The following is a 17948-nucleotide window of genomic DNA, read 5'->3' on the forward strand; positions in this document are numbered from 1 at the left end:
GTCTGTCTGGGGCCTGGGGACCGAACCTGGGGCGCTCTACCACTGAGACACCTCCTGGCCCTTTTTATTTCGAGACAGGGTCTAAGTTGCCAGGCTGGCCTTGAACTTGGGAGCCTCCTGTCTCAGCCTCCCGAGTCGCTGGGCTCTCAGGCGTGACCTCCGCGCCCGGCTCGCTCCTCACTTCCTGATAGAATCTCCGACGCAGAGAAGGTCCGCGAGGTCAGCACCAGCCTCCTGTGTGGCCTCCCTCCAGGGTCCTCGCGCCACGCTCTGCACGTCGTCAGGGTCCCCGCCTCGGCCGCCGTCCCCGTCCCCCAGGCCCTAGTCCGAGGACGCGACGGCCGAACAGTCCCGGCCCCGCGCACCAGCAAGCGCCTGGACCCCGGGGCACGCCGGGAGGCCGGCGCAGGTGAGTGACGTCACCGATGCGCCCCCGACGTGTGGACGCGCGCGCGTGCGCCGGCGGCCGCCGACTCCCCGCTCCCACGGGGCCGTGCGCACGTCCACTTCCGGCAGCGGCGCAGAGCCCGGAAGCGGCGGCCGGCGAATCCTGCGGCGCCAGGTGTGGGCGGCGGGAGTATGCGGGACGGCCGGAGGCCCGCGCCTGGCGCGTTCGTTCCCCCGCGATAGTGGCGGCGGCGCGCGGCGGCTCTCGCGTGAGCGGCGGCCGGCTGCGGGGACGGCGGGGCGGCGCGCTCGGGCCGCGGGCGGCGGCGCCATGTGGAGCGGCCGCAGCTCCTTCACCAGCCTGGTGGTGGGCGTGTTCGTGGTGTACGTAGTGCACACCTGCTGGGTCATGTACGGCATCGTCTACACCCGCCCGTGCGCCGGCGACGCCAACTGCATCCAGCCCTACCTGGCGCGGCGGCCCAAGCTGCAGGTGAGCCGGGCCGGGCGGGGCCCCTCCGGATTGTCCCAGGGCCCCGCCGGGGTGGGGCGCAGGCTCCAGGCCCTGTCCCCTGGTATCACAGCCCGGTGTCCTGGTGGAGCCCCATTGAGAGCCAGAGTGGAGCTCCTTCCTGGCCTTCCGGGGTCTCCATGTGCCGCCCCCCGGTCGCTGGTGCCGGTGCCTGCTGTCCTGCAGATGGGCTCTCAGACACCCTGTAACCCCAGCCTGTGGGTCTCCTAGCCTGTGGGTCTCCAGCCACTCTTGGGCATTGACGTTATTTTCTTTACAAAGACACATTCTGCACTTGCACCCTGACCAGGCAGGAGTTCTGTCTTCTAGGAGGTAACCTGTCAGATTGCCTGCTCTCCGCAGCTCAGTTATGTTTTTTGTCAAGGGCCCTACAGACTAACTTTCTTGTCACCCTTTTCCAGCTGAGTGTTTACACCACCACAAGGTCCAGCCTTGGTGCAGAAAACAATGTGGACCTGGTCTTGAATGTGGAAGACTTTGATGTGGAGTCCAAGTTTGAAAGGTGTGTGGGACAGATGCTGCAGGGGTTGGTGTTGTGTGCATAATGAGACTGACTCAGAAACACAGTCTTGCTGGTATCTTCAAAACTATGGAACACATGTAAATATTCAAACCAAAAGTAGCAGATGGAGCTTATCCCATGTCTAATGCAGTGAGCAGCAGCCAGGGGAGTCTCCAGAGGAGCAGGTGTCCACCTAGTGGAAGTAGGGAAAAGAGACAGGGTGGAGGAAAGAGCTGTACAGGAATCTAAGTGACCCTAAGTCAGTGAAACTGTCCACCTCTACAGAGGAGCTTTTTAAATTTAACATGCAGTCTAGCAATTGATACATAGTACAGATGTAAAAGTCCAACTTTTATGTTGTAACTTTTAAAATGATTTGCTCCTAAGATTCTGCCATTCTTGTCTGCACCGCCTAGAAGGTAATGGATGTTTTCTAACCAGCCAGCGTCATCAGATAGCTGGAGGGTTCCGTGTAAAGAAGACCATCATACGTCAGGCTCACATGCTGTCACCTGTAGCCCACCTCCTCAGGCGAGTTACAGACCTCCCTGAGCCTTGTGAAGCAGAGGCAGGAAGTGCCGGCTCCTTCACCTTCAGTTGGAGCTGCCCACTTTTTAAAATACTCAGGACATTTCTGTGTTGGGTTTAGTTTCACAGATATGGACACTGCCATTGTGCCAGTTATCAAAGGCAGATAGTGAGGGTTTTAATTTCTGAGCTTGGCAAAAGGAGAAGAGTCTGAAACGGACTCCCATCCCCTCCTCTGAGCTTTGCTCAGGAGTGTGCATTCACCTGAAATGTCCCTGTGGAGGAGGGCATAAAGCCCAGCCCACTGTCAGGAAAGCCACTCAGAGATGTCCTGGTAGAGATCTTTTGTTGACATGGTAACAAGGCATCCTCTGTTCTTGTATTTCTTCTAATAACAGGAATTTCTTAGAACTTTGGCCCCAAGATTTGTAAAAGAAACCAGGAAGCTCTATTGTGATAAGTAGTATGTGTGGGTTTCATGGAGTCCAATGTAGTGTTTGAGCTGTGATATGCAGGTGAAGAGCCGGGCACCTGGGCCAAGGCCAGGGAAGCACACTGCCAGTGAGATCTCCATCTGGTTTGAGAGTCAGAGCTGGTAAGAGGCCTGAAAGTCTGTCTTATGGCTAATCTCTTCTTCAAAAAATGCAGCAAAACCAAATAACTACCCACATGAAATATTTCTGAGCTTTCCTTATAGTGCCAAAGAAGCACTTCTAGATTTGTGGTTATTGTACTTGGTTTGTGAGACCAGGTCTGGACTTTGCCTCTGTGACTCTGGAGTCGTGTTATCTTAGAGGGCTGTAGAAATAAGCTGGTCTGTTGCCAGGTCCAGTACCAGTTGCCACCTGGCCTCTCAAGTGAGTTACTGTCCTTTCTGAGCCTCATGAAATGGAGGTAGAGAGTGCCAGCTCGTTCACCTTCAGTAGTAGCCGCCCACGCTTTTCAAAATGCTCAGGACACATCTGCATTCAGGGCTCAGTTAAATCAGGAGCAGGTGAGTTTCATTTTCAGTAGTTCTGAAATAAAATTAGTTGATGTGAAACACGTTATCTCTAAAGGCATCTGAGTAGGCTCCATGTGAGTGTAAACACAGCAACACACAGATTTGAAATGACCGTTTGTTTTGTTCCAGGACAGTTAATGTTTCTGTACCAAAGAAAACAAGAAATAATGGGACACTGTATGCCTATATTTTCCTGCATCACGCTGGGATTCTGCCTTGGCATGACGGGAAGCAGGTCCACCTGGTCAGTCCTCTGACTACATACATGATCCCCAAGCCAGAAGAAGTCAACCTGCTCACTGGGGAGTCAGCTGCACAGGTGAGGGTCTTCACAGATGACTGACAGCAAGCCTGTGCCTCCTGCTCAGTGTGTGTGCGCCTGAGTCTGCAGAGCAGCTTCCATCTAGAGCCGTGGTGACTGTTGGAAAGTAAAGCAGTTTGGATGTTGCCACTATACATAAATGTCTTTCATCTGAATCATTTCCCCGGGTTTTCAGATAAATTTTATATCAAACTGAGGACATGCAGTGGAAGTGATCCCTAATATTCTTTACTCAAAGTCCCTCTTAGGCCATGGGCCCCCTGTGTCCCCTCCCACTGGGGGTTTGGGAGGCCATCTTTCAGAGCTTGCCTATACCTCTGTCTTCAGGAGTCACCATTTATGGTGCTGTTCAAATTGTGGTGCTTATGGGACCAGACATATATTTAAGCTTATAATTCAAAACTATAGGAAAAGTACAGGCACAAGTTACATTTTTTCACCTGTAGAAAGCCATATATGCCAAGAAAAACTAGATATCACCCACCTGATGACTGATAAGGCCATGGATACAGCAAGGGAAGTGTGACACACAGGCTCCTGTTGAGTAGAGGAGAGACAACTCACAAAACAAGAAAGACAGCATCTGTTAGGAAACGGCTATGGGGGTGTCCAGGCACAGAGAGGCGGAGCATCTCAGGGTGAAGGGCAAGGTTCGAAGACCTTCCTGCTTTGTTCTTGACCTTATATGCAGAACCTTCATGTCCTCTTCATGGGGATGGTGGCCCTCTTGGGGCATCTTAGGGAGTCCATGAGCGAAGGGTATGGAGTGGCCTTGGGAATTCTATAGCGAATGCAGAATGAACGTAGGCTGTTACAACTTGGAAGACCATTTTCAACATAAAGTGTTATGGGTCAACTATTGTTTGGAGGGAAATAAGATGAATTTATGCTTCGTGAATTTATTAGCTGGGTCTGAGATAAAGTTACGATGTTCCCATGGCTCAGTTTCCTTCTGAGTTGTATTTAGAGTAGTTGCTGATCCTCAGCACATCTTCAGACAGCTCCTGTTGGCTTGGCAGCTTCTCCTTCGCAATGTCCTTGAAGCCCACAGGACTATGTTAGCTGCAGACCTACACTGCAGCTGGGTCTGCCCCCACAGGATTTGTCCCATCAGGATTGTAGGAGTGGCCCCACTTAGCCTGAGGATCCCAAAGGTGGAGTCATTGGGATCCTTGACTGCATGACCATTGGGTAGGAGGGAGGGTATGGTCAGAGCAGTCCATGGTCCCCTGGCCCCCCACTGGATTCTCCTTCCTATTGTGCCAGTCTGGACAACTACTCTTGGGGTGGAGACACTGACTACCCAGCTGCCCTGGGCCTGCCTCAACCTGGCCTCTGTTTCTCTCATTTTAGCAACAGATCGAATCCGAGAGGAAGCCATCAAGTGCCCTGGACGAGCCTGTCTCTCACTGGAGACCCAGGCTAACGCTGAACGTGATGGTGGATGACTTTGTCTTTGACGGCTCCTCCCTGCCTGCTGACGTGCACCGGTACATGAAGATGTAAGTGTTGCGTGGGACCTGGTGAGGGAAATTGCTGCTGGACAGACCGTAAGCAGGGACCCCCCCGCAATAGGGAGTGGGCTGCCCCTGTCCCTGTGCAGTGTCATCGATGCTGCCTTCCACCCCTAGCTCCTTGCCCAGCTCTTGGAGGTCACTTGATCAGGATTGCCCAAAAGGATGGGGCGAGGGCAGATCCCAGCTGGCTCACTCTGCAGTTGTCCTCTGCAGAGGTATCCGCGGGTAGAGATGGGAAGCAGCAGTGAGGGCCGAACTGCCCTGTGTCCCTGGCTTTGTGCACTTGTGCACCTGCTGGCCGGGAGTTGCACAGGCTTTGTAACTGGCTAGTTCAAACTTATTAAAAATTCACCTGCAGCTGTGACTTGGGTGTCGCTCGCTTTGGTCAGCTAGCTCTCACTTGCGCTGGGGGCCACAGGGGGCGTCTGAGGGGCTGAGCTGTGTGGGTCCACTGTTCTCATAAGTAATGGCTATACGGTAGTCGTAGGGCTTTTATGCTCTTCAAGACTTGTCTTATTTTTGAACACGTCATTTGTGTACCTGGTTTGCAGAGAGGGTCTCCTGACGCAAAGCCCCTGCAGCCGTCAGCCTCCCCACGTGGCAGCCCAGCACAGGTGTGGGTCATCTCCTTCCAGGTCCCCTAGCACACAGGTGTCATCTTTCTCCTTCTGCCTCATGGGGTCACCGTGTCATCACGCTAAGTGGTCCTTGGCCTGTGTGTGACTGTCCCCATTAGTTCCCACCATTAGTGGCCTCGGGCTTACCACATGGCTGTCACTATCATCCTACCCCCTTAGCATCTGCTTCTGTTTGAAAAAGCTGTGTCTTGGAGTTTCAGTGAGGGTACATTCAAGGCCAGTGCCGGTGGGGGACCTCAGGGAGCCTGGTCCCCAGGGTGCAGATACCCACACTGACCAGGACACCCTCCACCACCAGGGTCCAGCTGGGAAAGACCGTGCACTACCTCCCCATCCTGTTCATCGACCAGCTGAGCAATCGGGTGAAGGATCTGATGGTGAGCCCTGCTCTCTTCTTGCCTCGCAGCCGCTGTTCATGATCCACCAGGGAACCAGGCAAGACCTGGGTCCCGGGTTCAGAGCATGTGCTGGGGTGAAGCACTCGGGACCTGGCTTGCTGGTGGCTGGCACTGGGTCCGTTGGGTATCCTGGCTCACTGGTGAGGCCTTTTGTTAAGGGTTTAGGTGGTAGCACTCAGAACTCTGTTTGAAAAGCTGTGTGTCTGTTCTTTACATGAGGCCTGGTTTCATTCAGAAGCATCTGCCAGACTCCCTTCCCCAGGGCTGGTCCTGCAGCCTGGCCAGAGGAGTGTCCACCTGGGAGGAAGCCACTACTACTGTGGTGGCTGTGGGCAAGACTGAGGTGCCCTTGGAGGTGGAGAAGTGGCTGCTGGTGGGCCTGGTGTCCGTCATAACAGGCAGTAAGGGCACTCTTCTCTTCTCCCAAAGACAACAAGTTTGTTTTGACGATGGGAAAAAAAACATACCCAACCACTGGTGATAGGGGAATGACTGCTCCCTCCATCCAAGGCTGCCCGCACCTCTAACAGTCCTGCCACCAAGAGCTGCGCGCCATAGTCCTGATTCACAGTGAAGTTACTCAGGGTTAGAACATGGGGCTGGGGTTGTGAGTGAGCTGCCCTGCCTGCCTCTCCTGGGGCTGTGGCCATTGCTCGTGAGCACTGGATAGGAGCCAGAGCTGGTTGCCATGCAAGGCTTCAGTAACTCTGGAGTGAGCACTTCCCCTGCACAGATGAGGATGCTGAGGCTTGCAAAGTGGGGGCTTGCCACAGTGTGTCCTGACCCCGCCTGGATTCTGCTGCTAGCTGCAGCTCAAGATGTCAGGCCCTCTGTACAGCTTTGCTCAGACCCTAAGGTCCTAAGGCAGTGTCCTCTGCTCCCTGACTGCTTCCATGACATGAGGGCTGGGGCTGGGGGGCAGATGTGCTAGCAAGCAGATCTGATTGGTTCCCATCCCACCTTTCCCATTCTTGGTTTCTGCTGAAACACAGACAGTACTTTGTAAACCATGAGGGCAGCCTGTGGTCACCTGTCATGGCCCAGTGGTGCTGGCTCCTCAGAGGCCCTTGGGAAGCAATGCCTGGTGACTGCATTGCTTCAGGCGATGCCCTCAAGTCTGTTCACAGGTCCATCTAGGTAGAGGACCAGCGTCTGCAGCACACTCGTGTTGTAATGGTTGGTCATATTGCAGTAGTCCCGTGTTACGTGTTGTGGGACAGGAGAACTGGTGTGCAAGCAGCTGGTCTCCACCGCAGCATCCTCTCATGTCATTTTCTGCATCTCACATGAGCCACTTCTCAAAGGAATGCCATCCTGGGAGGGCAGCTAAGCCTGTCGGGTGCTACAGCCCGTGGCATCCCTGGGACAGGCCTGGTAGCTTGAGGGAGCTAGAGGCTTGCCACACGCCTGCAGAAGGTGCCTGTGCTCTGAAATGCCCAGCTTCTGGCTGCTGTGCCAGGGTGCACAGGTGTGGGGCAGGTGCATCAGATAGTGTGGTGCTTGTGTGCATGTTGTCACAGCTGTACATGCTGCAGGTGTGGCTCAAGTGCTCCATTTCCTATAGCTTCCACCATCCCACACAGCCAAGGTCTAGGCCTAGAGTTTCCCTGTCCATCTTGGGCTCTTTTAGGACAGGGCTAAGGCCCCTTGGGTGGTGCTCATGCCTGTTCTGCAGCTCAGCTTCGAGCCTAGTGGGCTCCTGATAGATGCTGGTGGTGAATCCCATCCAAGGCATTGAAGCTTGTGTGGCTCAGAAAGACAGGAAGTGCATGTGGAATGGGTGGGCCGTGCCAGGAGGCTCTCAGGACTCCTGGGGATGTGGATAGGAGCACGCCTGGGGCTTAGGGTGTGGAGAGAACAGAAGCACTGCATTTGGGAGGAGCTGTGAGCAAGCAGCATGGCGGGCACCTGTGCTGCTCTGGGACAGGCCTGGGAAAGACTCCTATGTGCACTAAAGGCCCAGGACGAGGAGCAAGCTCTGGAGCACGTGCTCCTGCAGGACCTGCTGCAGCTAATGAGATGTAAGGTGGCCCAGAGTCCCCATGTGTCACGGCCCTAGCTGTGTGGGGACTGGAAGTAAGGATTGTCAGGGGCGTCAGCTATGGTGATGGTGTGCACAACTCAGGTGCTCCTGGAGGCTCATAGCAATTCCCTTGATCACAGTCGGGTGGGTACTCATCTGTGGACCTCTCGTTGGCAGGTCATAAACCGCTCCACCACGGAGCTGCCACTCACTGTGTCCTATGACAAGATCTCTCTGGGGCGGCTACGCTTCTGGATCCACATGCAAGATGCCGTCTATTCCCTGCAACAGTTCGGTGGGTGACTGTGGGTCCTGGGCTGGCTGGGCTGGGCTGGAGTGTTTGGTGGTGGGAGCCCTGCTTTGGCTCCGTGTATCCGTGGAGGATTTGTGGGCATCCTGCAGCTGCCCCAGTGCAGCGCTGCCTCCCCCTTCCTGGTGTGGTTCACTCTGTGTCCTTGCTGCCAGCACCTCCTCACCATGTTGAAAGTGACCTGGGTTGTTCAGGACCCAGTGTTTTGAGTGCCATTGTTCCAGAGGCACTCGCACTGCCAAGGGGGGTTGTGTGAGCACAGAGCTGCCTTGGTGGCTGGGGAGTGCGTTTGCATCATGGTGCGTTTCTTCCCTACAGGGTTTTCAGAGAAGGACGCTGATGAGGTGAAGGGGATTTTTGTAGACACCAACTTGTATTTTTTGGCCTTGACCTTCTTTGTTGCTGCATTTCATGTGAGTCGTCACCTGGTGCTTGTTGGGGAGTGACAGAGAAGGCGGGGTGCTCGTGGGCACTGCCCAGCCCATGGCCACCTCTTATGTCAGCCAGCAGTCGGCATGCCCGAGTGTTGGTGACCCGATGGCCTCTCTCAAGCTCAGGAAGTGTATGCTGTCTGCAGCTGAGGGATGCTGGGCGTTAGCTGCTTTGGAGACATTTTGCAAAAGAAATGCCAAAATGCTTTGAGCAGTGCCTGTATTAGTAGGGTTAGTTAGGGACCTTGTAAAGTAGCATGTTTCACCACATAGTCGTGTGTTATGATTTTCAGGTTTAAAAGTTCGTTCTGTGCCTGTAGTCGGGTTTTGTACAGGGAGTCTGAGAGCTGCCAGAAAGCCATGCCACGGGGCAGTCACAGTTGGGATAGAGGACAAGGAGGTACCTCTGAGTGCCAGCCAGGCCAGAACTTCTAAGCCAAGATGAGAAAGTAAATGTCACTTTTTATTAAAGAGTCAGTGGCTGAGAACAAGCTGGTGTTTTCTGCACCGACCAGGGGCCACTTTCCTGGGTAATGGTGGTGACCCAGAACAGCAAGGACTCCAGCTGGCCTCACCCCTGGGCACCCCAGACTTCAGCATAGGAGAGGAGGCACACAATGCCTAGACATGCTCCCCGCCATTTGACTCACACCCATGTTGGGCGAATGCTGTGGTGAAGCCCCCTTCCAGGTTCCTTGGCTCGGGCACATGGAGCCAGTGTGGGTGGTTTCTGCAGGGCACAGGCGTGTCTTGTTCAGCCCGAAGCTTGGGCCCAGGGTCCTACAGGCTGCCCAGTACAGAGGCTGAAGGGGCAACTCGATGCAGGTGACTCCTGTCTGTTCTTTGCAGCTGCTCTTTGATTTCCTGGCATTTAAAAATGACATCAGTTTCTGGAAGAAAAAGAAGAGCATGATTGGAATGTCCACCAAAGCAGGTAGGCCAGGAGCGGGTCCACCTGCTCACAGGCACACTCTGCTCCCATGAGGCCTGCAGCTCACACCCGTGACAGTGCTTGTCTGGTTGGCTGAGATGCCTCTTAAATCAGGCAGCCCAAACCCTGGCAGTGTCTCAGTGGTCACTGAGCATCTAGGAAACCTGGGAATACCACAGAAGAGAGGGCCACTGAGGCCACAGGCAGGGAGCCGGGTCTGATCTTGGGCTGGTGGAGGACAAGTCTCCTGGACTTCTGGTTGCTTTTGGTTGCGGATGTGGGGCCAGAACCTTACACCCCTACCTTGGTGAGCAGCATCATCTCTGACCTTCCAGGAGAGGCCATGGCTGGCCAGTCCCAGTTGGTTAGGAGTTGGGTATGGCTGCCGGAATCAGACTAAAGCAAGTCTCTCAAACATAAAATGCAGGGTTTTTTTTTTCCCCAAACATAAAAGATAGGGTTTTTCCTCATGACTACCCGGATAACCCTACACAGTCATGGAATCTCCTGGGAAGGAGGGGCCTCCTGTTGAGCCCAGGGTGGCTGTGGCCCTGTCCAGAGTGTCTGCAGCCCTCCAGGACACCAGGCACCCACGGAAGGCAGAACAAGCTAGAGTTGTTTTCATAGCACACCTTATGAAGGAGAAAATACAGCTTTGTCAGAGAAACAAACTTGTCACAGAAAGCAGAGGGTGATATGGGGTGCAAGAGAGTGAGCATCCCAGTCCTGGGCTCTAGTCTCGCACCCTGTCGCATTCACACCTGTGCTGCGGATGTCACTCACACGTGCACCTAGCTGGTGTGTAGTTCTGTGGCCTCCAGTAAATTTTTTTTTTTTACCTTTCTTTTATTTATTTATTTTCGTGTGGTGCTGAAGATCAAACCCAGTGCCTCACACGTGCGAGGCCAGCGCTCTGCCACTGAGCCCCAGCCCCAGCCCCTCTAGAAATCTTTTTAGAATGTTTCCCAGAATGGAGTAATTGTGCACTGTGGGTTTTCTTTCTGTGAGTCACGGGTGTGCGGCACGCGCACCCTGGGCAGGAGCTTGGCTGCCAGGCTACCTGGACACAGTTCAAAGCTGTGTGGGCGGGTGGGTGACAAGCGGGGTCTGTGCCAGTGGGCTTGGCACTGCCTTACTGTAGCTACCGTGTCCCCAGTACTGTGGCGCTGCTTCAGCACCGTGGTCATCTTCCTGTTCCTGCTGGATGAGCAGACAAGCCTGCTGGTGCTGGTCCCGGCAGGCCTCGGGGCCGCCATTGAGGTGAGTCTGGCAGCGCTCGGCTCTGGGTAGACGCTGGGGCTTATGTGAGACCCGCAGACTTAAGTGTATGGTCAGGTGCCTGATTCTGACCCACAAGGCTCCCCCAGGACCCGCACAGCTGCCCTGAGGACTGGCGGGCTCGCCCGAGCAGGCTGTGTGTTGTGGAAATGCCTGGGCGTGGGGCAGTGCGGCGAAGCGCAGGGAGGCCGTCCCTGGCACAAGCTTGTGCAGTGGCGTCCGTCAGGCAGGACTGTGTCGGCACACTTGGTGAGCCGCAAGGCATTCGTGTGGCCTTAAGGAGTTTGTAGTTTGGCTGGGATTTGAGACAGGATGGCCATGTGGAGAGTAGCTCCAGTGTGGGTCACCTGTGGTTTAGCCCTGTTGGTCAGCAGAGGGAGCTCTGTGGGAAGGGGCCGTGAAAAAGCTGCTGGGCTGGGCACAGGGAGAAGACCCAGGTGGCCCTGTTTTGAGAAGCCAGGCCGTCAGAGTCAGCAGCCCCCTGTGGGCCTGGCTCATGTGGCTGCGGATACTTGCTGAAGGGTCGTAGCCTCCAAGACACCAGAGCTTCACGGGCAGTGACCACCCTGTCACGTGTGGAAGCCCACCCCGACATGCTGGGCCTGACCTCAGTGAGTGGTGTTGGCCCAGGTTGTAGTAAGGGTGTCCAGGAGGGAATGTGTCCAGGGAGGTCCAACGAGAGGCTCCTGTGGCATCTTCCTTAGTCGGCTTCGCAGTGGCTGCGGGTCCACCTGGCAGGCGGCCCCTGAGTACAGATGCAGAGCCCATGAGAGGTGGAGGGAGGGGGAGCTACAGGCGGGCAGAGGTGGGGTGGGCTGAGAAGCTGCACCGTGAGCGCCGGGTCCCATCCCTTCATGTTCCTGCACGTTCACCCTGGCATCTCAGAATTGTGAATGGGCAGCATTTCATTTTCTCCCGACAGCTTTGGAAAGTGAAAAAGGCCTTGAAGATGACGGTGTCCTGGAAAGGCTTGAGGCCTGAGTTCCAGGTGAGATCCCCAGCTAGCTGGCTGCCCCCGATCGCCGCCTCTGCTTCCTCCCTGCTCCTCACACTCAGCAGGCTGGCCTCTGTGGGTTACGTGCTCATCAGAGCTCAGCTCTCGGAAGACAGGTTGTCGTGGGGTGGACACTCAGACCCCAGCTGATGGCCTGGGCAGGGCTCAGGTTGGCTTTTGCATGAGTTGCTATTTTTCTTCCCTAAAGATTCCTTGGTCAGGAAACTTAGTGTCAGCCTCGTTAAAAGCAGGGCCACACCTCCATCCCTGAGCAAGCCTGCAGGAAGGGACATGCTGGTCTGCAGGGCTCAGATGCTCTTGTGTCCCCGGCTGTCGTGCATTCCCATGCTGCCCAGACCCAGGCCAGATATTGACCAGTCTCCTGGGGACGTGGTGCATGAGTGAAGTCTGTGCTGATGGCACTGTGCTCTGTGGTGGACCTTGACCGCCTTGGCCCTCAGAAATCACGTGGCCCTGCTCCAGGCTGAGACGGGCTGATGTCTCCCATGTAGCCCAGTGGCTTCTCCACCTTCCCTGGCTAGAGTGTCAGTGAACTCAGCAGCTCTGGGAGTGGGAAGCAGCCCAAGAAGCTCCAAAGGTGGCCTGCACAGTCCGGGCCAGCCTGAGGCAGAGCCAGCCATGCATGCAGTCCCAGTCCTGTCCCCATCAGCCTGGACTGGGGTCTGTTGTGCTGTTGAGGCTCACTGGCTGGATTGAGGGTGTGCCGTGGCCATGAGACCTTTCACGGCTCCATTCTGGCCTGTGCCAGACGTCCTTGCTGAGTCGGGTAATGTTGTTGTATTTGACTTTCAACAGTTTGGCACCTATAGTGACTCTGAGAGGAAGACCGAGGAATACGATACGCAGGTAAGCCCAAGGGCTCGGCAGGGCATTCACATGCCTGGCAGACGGTCTGTAACCCTGGGCAGTGGGGCCCTCATGAACTGACGTGTGGGGAATGGTCTCCTGGGAGGGTCTGCATTTCTTACTGGGGAAGGAGGGCCTCACAGGAACGGCCCAGCTCCCAGCCCTTGCAGGCACCTTCCCACCTGTGCAGCTGGGAAGGTCATCCATGGGATCGCCCCACTGGCAGCTTGTTTCCACGTGGCTGCTGGGGAGCTGGCGGCGGCAGATCTAACGGGCATTTCTGCACAGAAACGGCTTTAGTTTTGTTTTAATATTCACCAGCATACGTTTCAATTTTTATAGAGGTTATAAGAGCTCAATTCAGAAAAATACATTTGGTGACAAGACTGTGTCACGTCGCCAGCAGCCGCAGCGGGGCTCTCGGGAGTCTGGACTCCTTCCTTGTGCTCACAGTCCTCCGAGGGTCTGTGTGTTGGTCCTGCATCAGAACCAGGAGGCTCTGCTCAGGGCCACTTGGGGCCACAGGTCCTGTGGTATTGCAGAGGCATGGTAACGCGTACCCACCTTTGCCAATCAGTGGAGCCCCTGCCCTAAAGTTGTGGTGACATGTCCACAGAGGCATCTGAGGCCTGGCTTGGTCACTGGGAGTTTCCTTTGTCCCTTACAGGCCATGAAGTACCTGTCATACCTGCTCTACCCCCTCTGCATTGGAGGCGCCGTCTACTCACTCCTGAACATCAAGTACAAAAGGTGGGGTGCTGTACTTCCCTGCCAGACAACTTGCACTCCGTCCTGGGCTGAGAGCAACGTGCCTGGTGGCAAGCTTCCTGTCCATCCCCAGTGCTGGGCCAGTCGGCTCTGGCCTCCTCTCCTCTGTAATGTGGGGATGTCAGGACCCCCCCTTCCCCAGGGTCCTGAGTGCTCATGGGGAGCGGGTCCTAGAAATGCAGGCACAGCCTGGGCTGCAAGCCAGAGGCATCCCTGGCTCCTACACCCCAGGCAGTGGGCACAACTGTACCTTCCAGCCCAGGAAGTGCAGGCATTCCCTGCTATAGCAGCGCTATTGAGGGCAGAGGTGGGATGGTTTGGGAGTTCCCCAAACCAGCCACACAGCTGCTTTGCTGGACCTGAGCTTGCAGAGGGGCTGGGCCCAGTGGGGTGGGACCATGGTGTGGCCCTGGCCAGGGACAGTGTTTGCAGAGCTCTGAGTGGGCAGCTGGTTGTGCAGGCCCTGGAAGTCTTGTAGGAATGGGATCTGCAGAGTGGCCTCTCCTACACCTGATCCTGCAGTTGGGTGAAGAGGGTTTTGTTTGCAGAGACCCTTTGGTCTGACCAGGCTCCTAGGAAGGGTTAGGACTTGATGTGGAACACATAGGGAGCGCTTGGCCTCCCTGGGTCAGCAGGGCCTGGTACTGCCTCTTGAACCACCCCACTTATCACAGCAGGTGTACCAGCTGCCCACACGCGTTTGGGTATTTACGAGAGGGTTGTCAAGGAAAGTGGTTTTTTTGTCAAGTTACCACACTTTCTGTGGCACAGAAAGCCGGGCTTTCCTGCCGGTCACGATCCTTCCTTTCTCTTGCAGTTGGTATTCTTGGCTAATCAACAGCTTCGTGAATGGTGAGTTCCTGTTTCCCATTCCAATAACAATTTTCATAGCAGGTACTACTTTTCTTGCTCCTGCCTGTGACCGAGTGTGACAGGCACCACATCTGTTCAGGCAACTCTGCAGCGGCCAGTGCTCTGCTGTGCCTAAGTTGGGCATCACGGCTCCCCTGGACTTGCAACCTCAAGCAGACGGCCTGTTATCCCTTCTGTGTGGAAATGAGAAAGCAGGCGTCCAGAGCACCAACACCATGCAGCCCGTGGGCTGTGCCAGGCTCAGGGGTGGTCCTCCTGTCTCAGGGGCTGCCATGTGCATCCTGCCTGCCCCTGGCCAGCCTCGGTTGCAGCTGGGTTTCCTTGCAGGACACTTTGCCTGCCATGCTCCCAGGTTGTGGGCCCCACGGGGCCTTGTCCTCACCGCCCCCAGACACCCCGGCACCTGCATTTGCTTGGTCCCTGTGGGCAGAATTTCAGGGCCACCAGTCCAGAGCATCTTGCTGGGCTTTTGGCGAATTTGCCAGCCAGCAGGTGCATATCTGTCACCTGGCTGACAGGCTGTCTGGGCACAGTGGGCAGAAGGGGTGCGGACCCTCTGAGCTCAGCTCTGTTCCCACAGGCGTCTACGCTTTCGGCTTCCTCTTCATGCTGCCCCAGCTCTTTGTGAACTACAAGGTGAGGCCTGCCTGCATGCTCTACATAGGGCTGTCTTCTGCTGCCCCTGACTGACCTTGGTCGTCTCTATGTTGCAGATGAAGTCTGTGGCGCATCTTCCCTGGAAGGCCTTCACCTACAAGGCAAGTGCTGCGTCTGCACCCCCCAGCGTGTGTGGACAGGGCCTGCCTGCCCCAGGTGCTTGGCTGCTGTCCTGCCCGTGGGCTATGTCAAGAAGTCGCCTTTGTGAGCCACCCATAACTGAGGACCGCAGCTCTCGCTGTCCTGGGAAGGGGAGCTTTGTTGAATGAAAGGCTGTGCTCTGTCTCGGCAGCATTGTCAGAACAGGTGGACATTGCCCGCAGCCTTCTGGGCAGCCTGCGGGGGCTCTGGGAGCAGGGTGGGTGGAGCTGGGTGACCAAGTCAGATCCCAAGAAGGGCCGGCTCCAGAGGGTGTGCTCCAGTGTCCAGCAGTCTTGGGTTCCAGAGGTGGAGAGCCAGGGGGAGGGGCACACGGGTTCCTGGGATCCAGGCTGCAGCATGGTTGCACTGGCTGGTTTCTGCCTCTGAGTGTGTCACAAGCGTCACAGCGACAGGCCCCTGAGTCTGCCGTGAGCACTTGACTGGCCGGGCACAAGAAGTGATGGGATTCCAGCCCTGGTGTCAGCCTCTCTCCTGTCCGGCCCCACAGGCTTTCAACACCTTCATCGACGACGTCTTTGCCTTCATCATCACCATGCCCACGTCCCACCGGCTGGCCTGCTTCAGGGACGACGTGGTGTTCCTGGTGTACCTCTACCAGCGGTGGTGAGTGAGCCAGCGCTGCAGGCCTCTCCTGGCTGGAGGCCCTTGTGCCTTTGCAGGAGGGTTGCAGGTCGTTTCCTGCTCGCCTGTGCTAGGGCTCCAGTGCCAGTGGTGGTCAAGGCCAGGGATCGCTCCCCTCTTCATCTTGAGGGTGTAGCAGCCCTGGGTTCTGTCCTGAGTGTCTGTTTAGCACCCCTCGAAGCATCTTCTCCTGATTTGCATGTGGAGCCAAGCACAGCGATGGCGCCTCCCACCAGGGCTCATCCTGGTCCCGTGGCTGGGGCTGGGGCTCAGCGTAGAGCACTTGCCTAGCATGTGTGAGGCACTGGGTTTGATGCTCAGCACCACACAAAGATAAATAAAGGTACTGTGTCTGTCTACAATTAAGAAAAAAAAAACTTAAATATTTTTTTAAATTTTTTAATGAAGTGTCTGATAGGCAGTTAGAGAACAGGGGTCTCCCGCTTCAGGCAGGCTTTGGGCTGCTGGGCCATGTACCCTGCAGGTGATGGGGCAGTGGCTCTCCTGAAGCACTCCTCCTGGGCACTGGCCACACACAGAAGCACCAGCCACCAGGGCCTAAGACTAAATCACACTGATGACCCAGGTGGCCCAGGACAACTTGTGGACACTGAGATGCAGATGCTCACCCCTGGCCCCCCCCATCCTGGGCACCTGGCCTCTGTGCAGATGCTGCCCCTGCCTCTGCACCGCCCAGGACCTGGGGTTTCCTGGGGCAGCTTTGCCTCTGCAGAGGCTGTGCCTCGGACCTCCACAGAGATCAGTGACGACGCAGGCTGTGTCTCCCCCTCCCTGGGCACTGGGCAAGAAGGGTCTTCTCTGGGACAGTTTGCTCTGCAGTGACGCCGCCAGGCTTCCCCCGCCCTCCAGGTTCCTGCTGCAGCCCCTCCTTAGGGTGTGCACGCCTGGGTGTCTGGGAGAGTGCAGCATGCAGCCCACCACCACCAAGCTGCCCTGCGGGCTCTGGGCACCACCCGCCACTGGCTCCTCACAGCTGGAGGCGGAGCACTGTGAGCCCAGACGCAGATGCAGTGGGGACTTTCTGCCTCAGCCAGCAGGGCCCTTCGGTGGCTGCCGGGTCCATGTACGCTGCCCCAAGAGCCACTAACACCTCCCCTTTCCCTTGAGCCCTCAGGAAAACCCGCAGACTGAGTTCAGCCAGTACCCCGGGCTCGGGAAGTGGGTCAGTTAAAGCGGGAACGTGTGGTGGTCTTCACACTGCATGCTAGGTCGCCAACACCGTGTCCTCCCTCCCTGCCTGTCTTCACCCTAACCAGGGATAGTGCTGTCACCGTCCCCAGGGTTTGGGATGACAGGAAGTGACCACTTGCAGGGTGTGTAGAGCTGGACTGGAGCTGGGGATGCACGACAGCGTCCCTGAGCGCTCGCTGCTGGCCTTTTGCATCTGTATATGTAGTTTTCACAGGTCACTACAGGGCGGTCTCTGGCCTGTCCTGCTCCAGGACTACCATCCTCTTCTGCTCATTTGGGCTCTTTGCTGACATGGAAGTACTTCAGCAAAGGGTGGAGGCAGCCCAGTGCCCAGGCAGTAGGCCCCTGGTGTCTCTGCTTCCTGGCTGCCCGAGGCAGCTCGCTGGAGAGCAGTGCCAGAGGCCTGTGCTTTGAGGGCAGAGCAGTGCCTGGGCTCCCTGGTAAAGTGCCCGCTCTCTGTTATTGCAGGCTTTATCCTGTGGATAAGAGCAGAATGAACGAGTTCGGAGAGTCCTATGAGGAGCAGCCCCAGCGGAAACCCCACGCAGACTGAGCCCCGGCCTGGGCCCTGAGGCTGCCACACGAGACAGGACGTGGCCACCAGTGGGTGTCCTGGAAGCTGGGACTTTCTAGATATGCCTTCTGCATTGCCAAATCCCTCTGAACGTCTCCAGCGTCTTCTAAGCTCCACTTTCATCTGGAAGGGGCCAGAAGCACTAACTGCGTCCCCCCCACAAGAACAGGTGCCACACTTGGTCGCAGCAGCCAGCACTGGTGGCCACATGCAGCCGTCGGCACAGGAGAGTCCCCAGGCAGGGAGGGTAGCGATCCCGTCCCAGTTGTTTCTAAGTGCTCCTGTGTGAATTCACCTGCATCTGGGGACTCACTCCTCTAGACTCCAGACCAAACGGCTCCTTTTGTTTAAAATTTGATTGTTTGAGGCTTAATGTATGTATGTTTCTATTTTAAAATAAATTTCTCTGGCTGTGACGAT

General features: G+C 56.2%; 1 protein-coding gene across 1 annotated transcript; it reads left to right on the forward strand.

Annotated features, from left to right (window-relative positions):
• Positions 1-502: 502 nt before the first annotated feature.
• CLPTM1L (CLPTM1 like) lies at positions 503-17948 on the forward strand. Its single transcript, XM_081295422.1, has 17 exons — positions 503-880; positions 1321-1421; positions 3082-3271; positions 4628-4776; positions 5728-5806; positions 8028-8145; positions 8479-8573; positions 9441-9525; positions 10679-10782; positions 11723-11788; positions 12611-12661; positions 13329-13411; positions 14247-14281; positions 14883-14938; positions 15016-15060; positions 15609-15724; positions 17423-17948. Exons 1-17 carry the CDS (start codon positions 719-721, stop codon positions 17505-17507), a joined length of 1620 nt encoding a protein of 539 aa, XP_081151548.1. The 5' UTR covers positions 503-718; the 3' UTR covers positions 17508-17948.

This window comes from Spermophilus citellus (genome assembly GCF_964194105.1).
Source record: "Spermophilus citellus genome assembly, chromosome: 1".
Lineage (NCBI taxonomy): Eukaryota > Metazoa > Chordata > Mammalia > Rodentia > Sciuridae > Spermophilus > Spermophilus citellus.

Excerpts from the sequence above, each read along its gene's own strand:
- CLPTM1L (XM_081295422.1), top strand. The coding sequence starts at position 719 with ATGTGGAGCGGCCGCAGCTCCTTCACCAGCCTGGTGGTGGGCGTGTTC. Across the intron at positions 1,422-3,081 it reads GTGGAGTCCAAGTTTGAAAG|GACAGTTAATGTTTCTGTAC; the intron begins GTGTGTGGGACA and ends GTTTTGTTCCAG. Across the intron at positions 14,282-14,882 it reads AATCAACAGCTTCGTGAATG|GCGTCTACGCTTTCGGCTTC; the intron begins GTGAGTTCCTGT and ends CTGTTCCCACAG.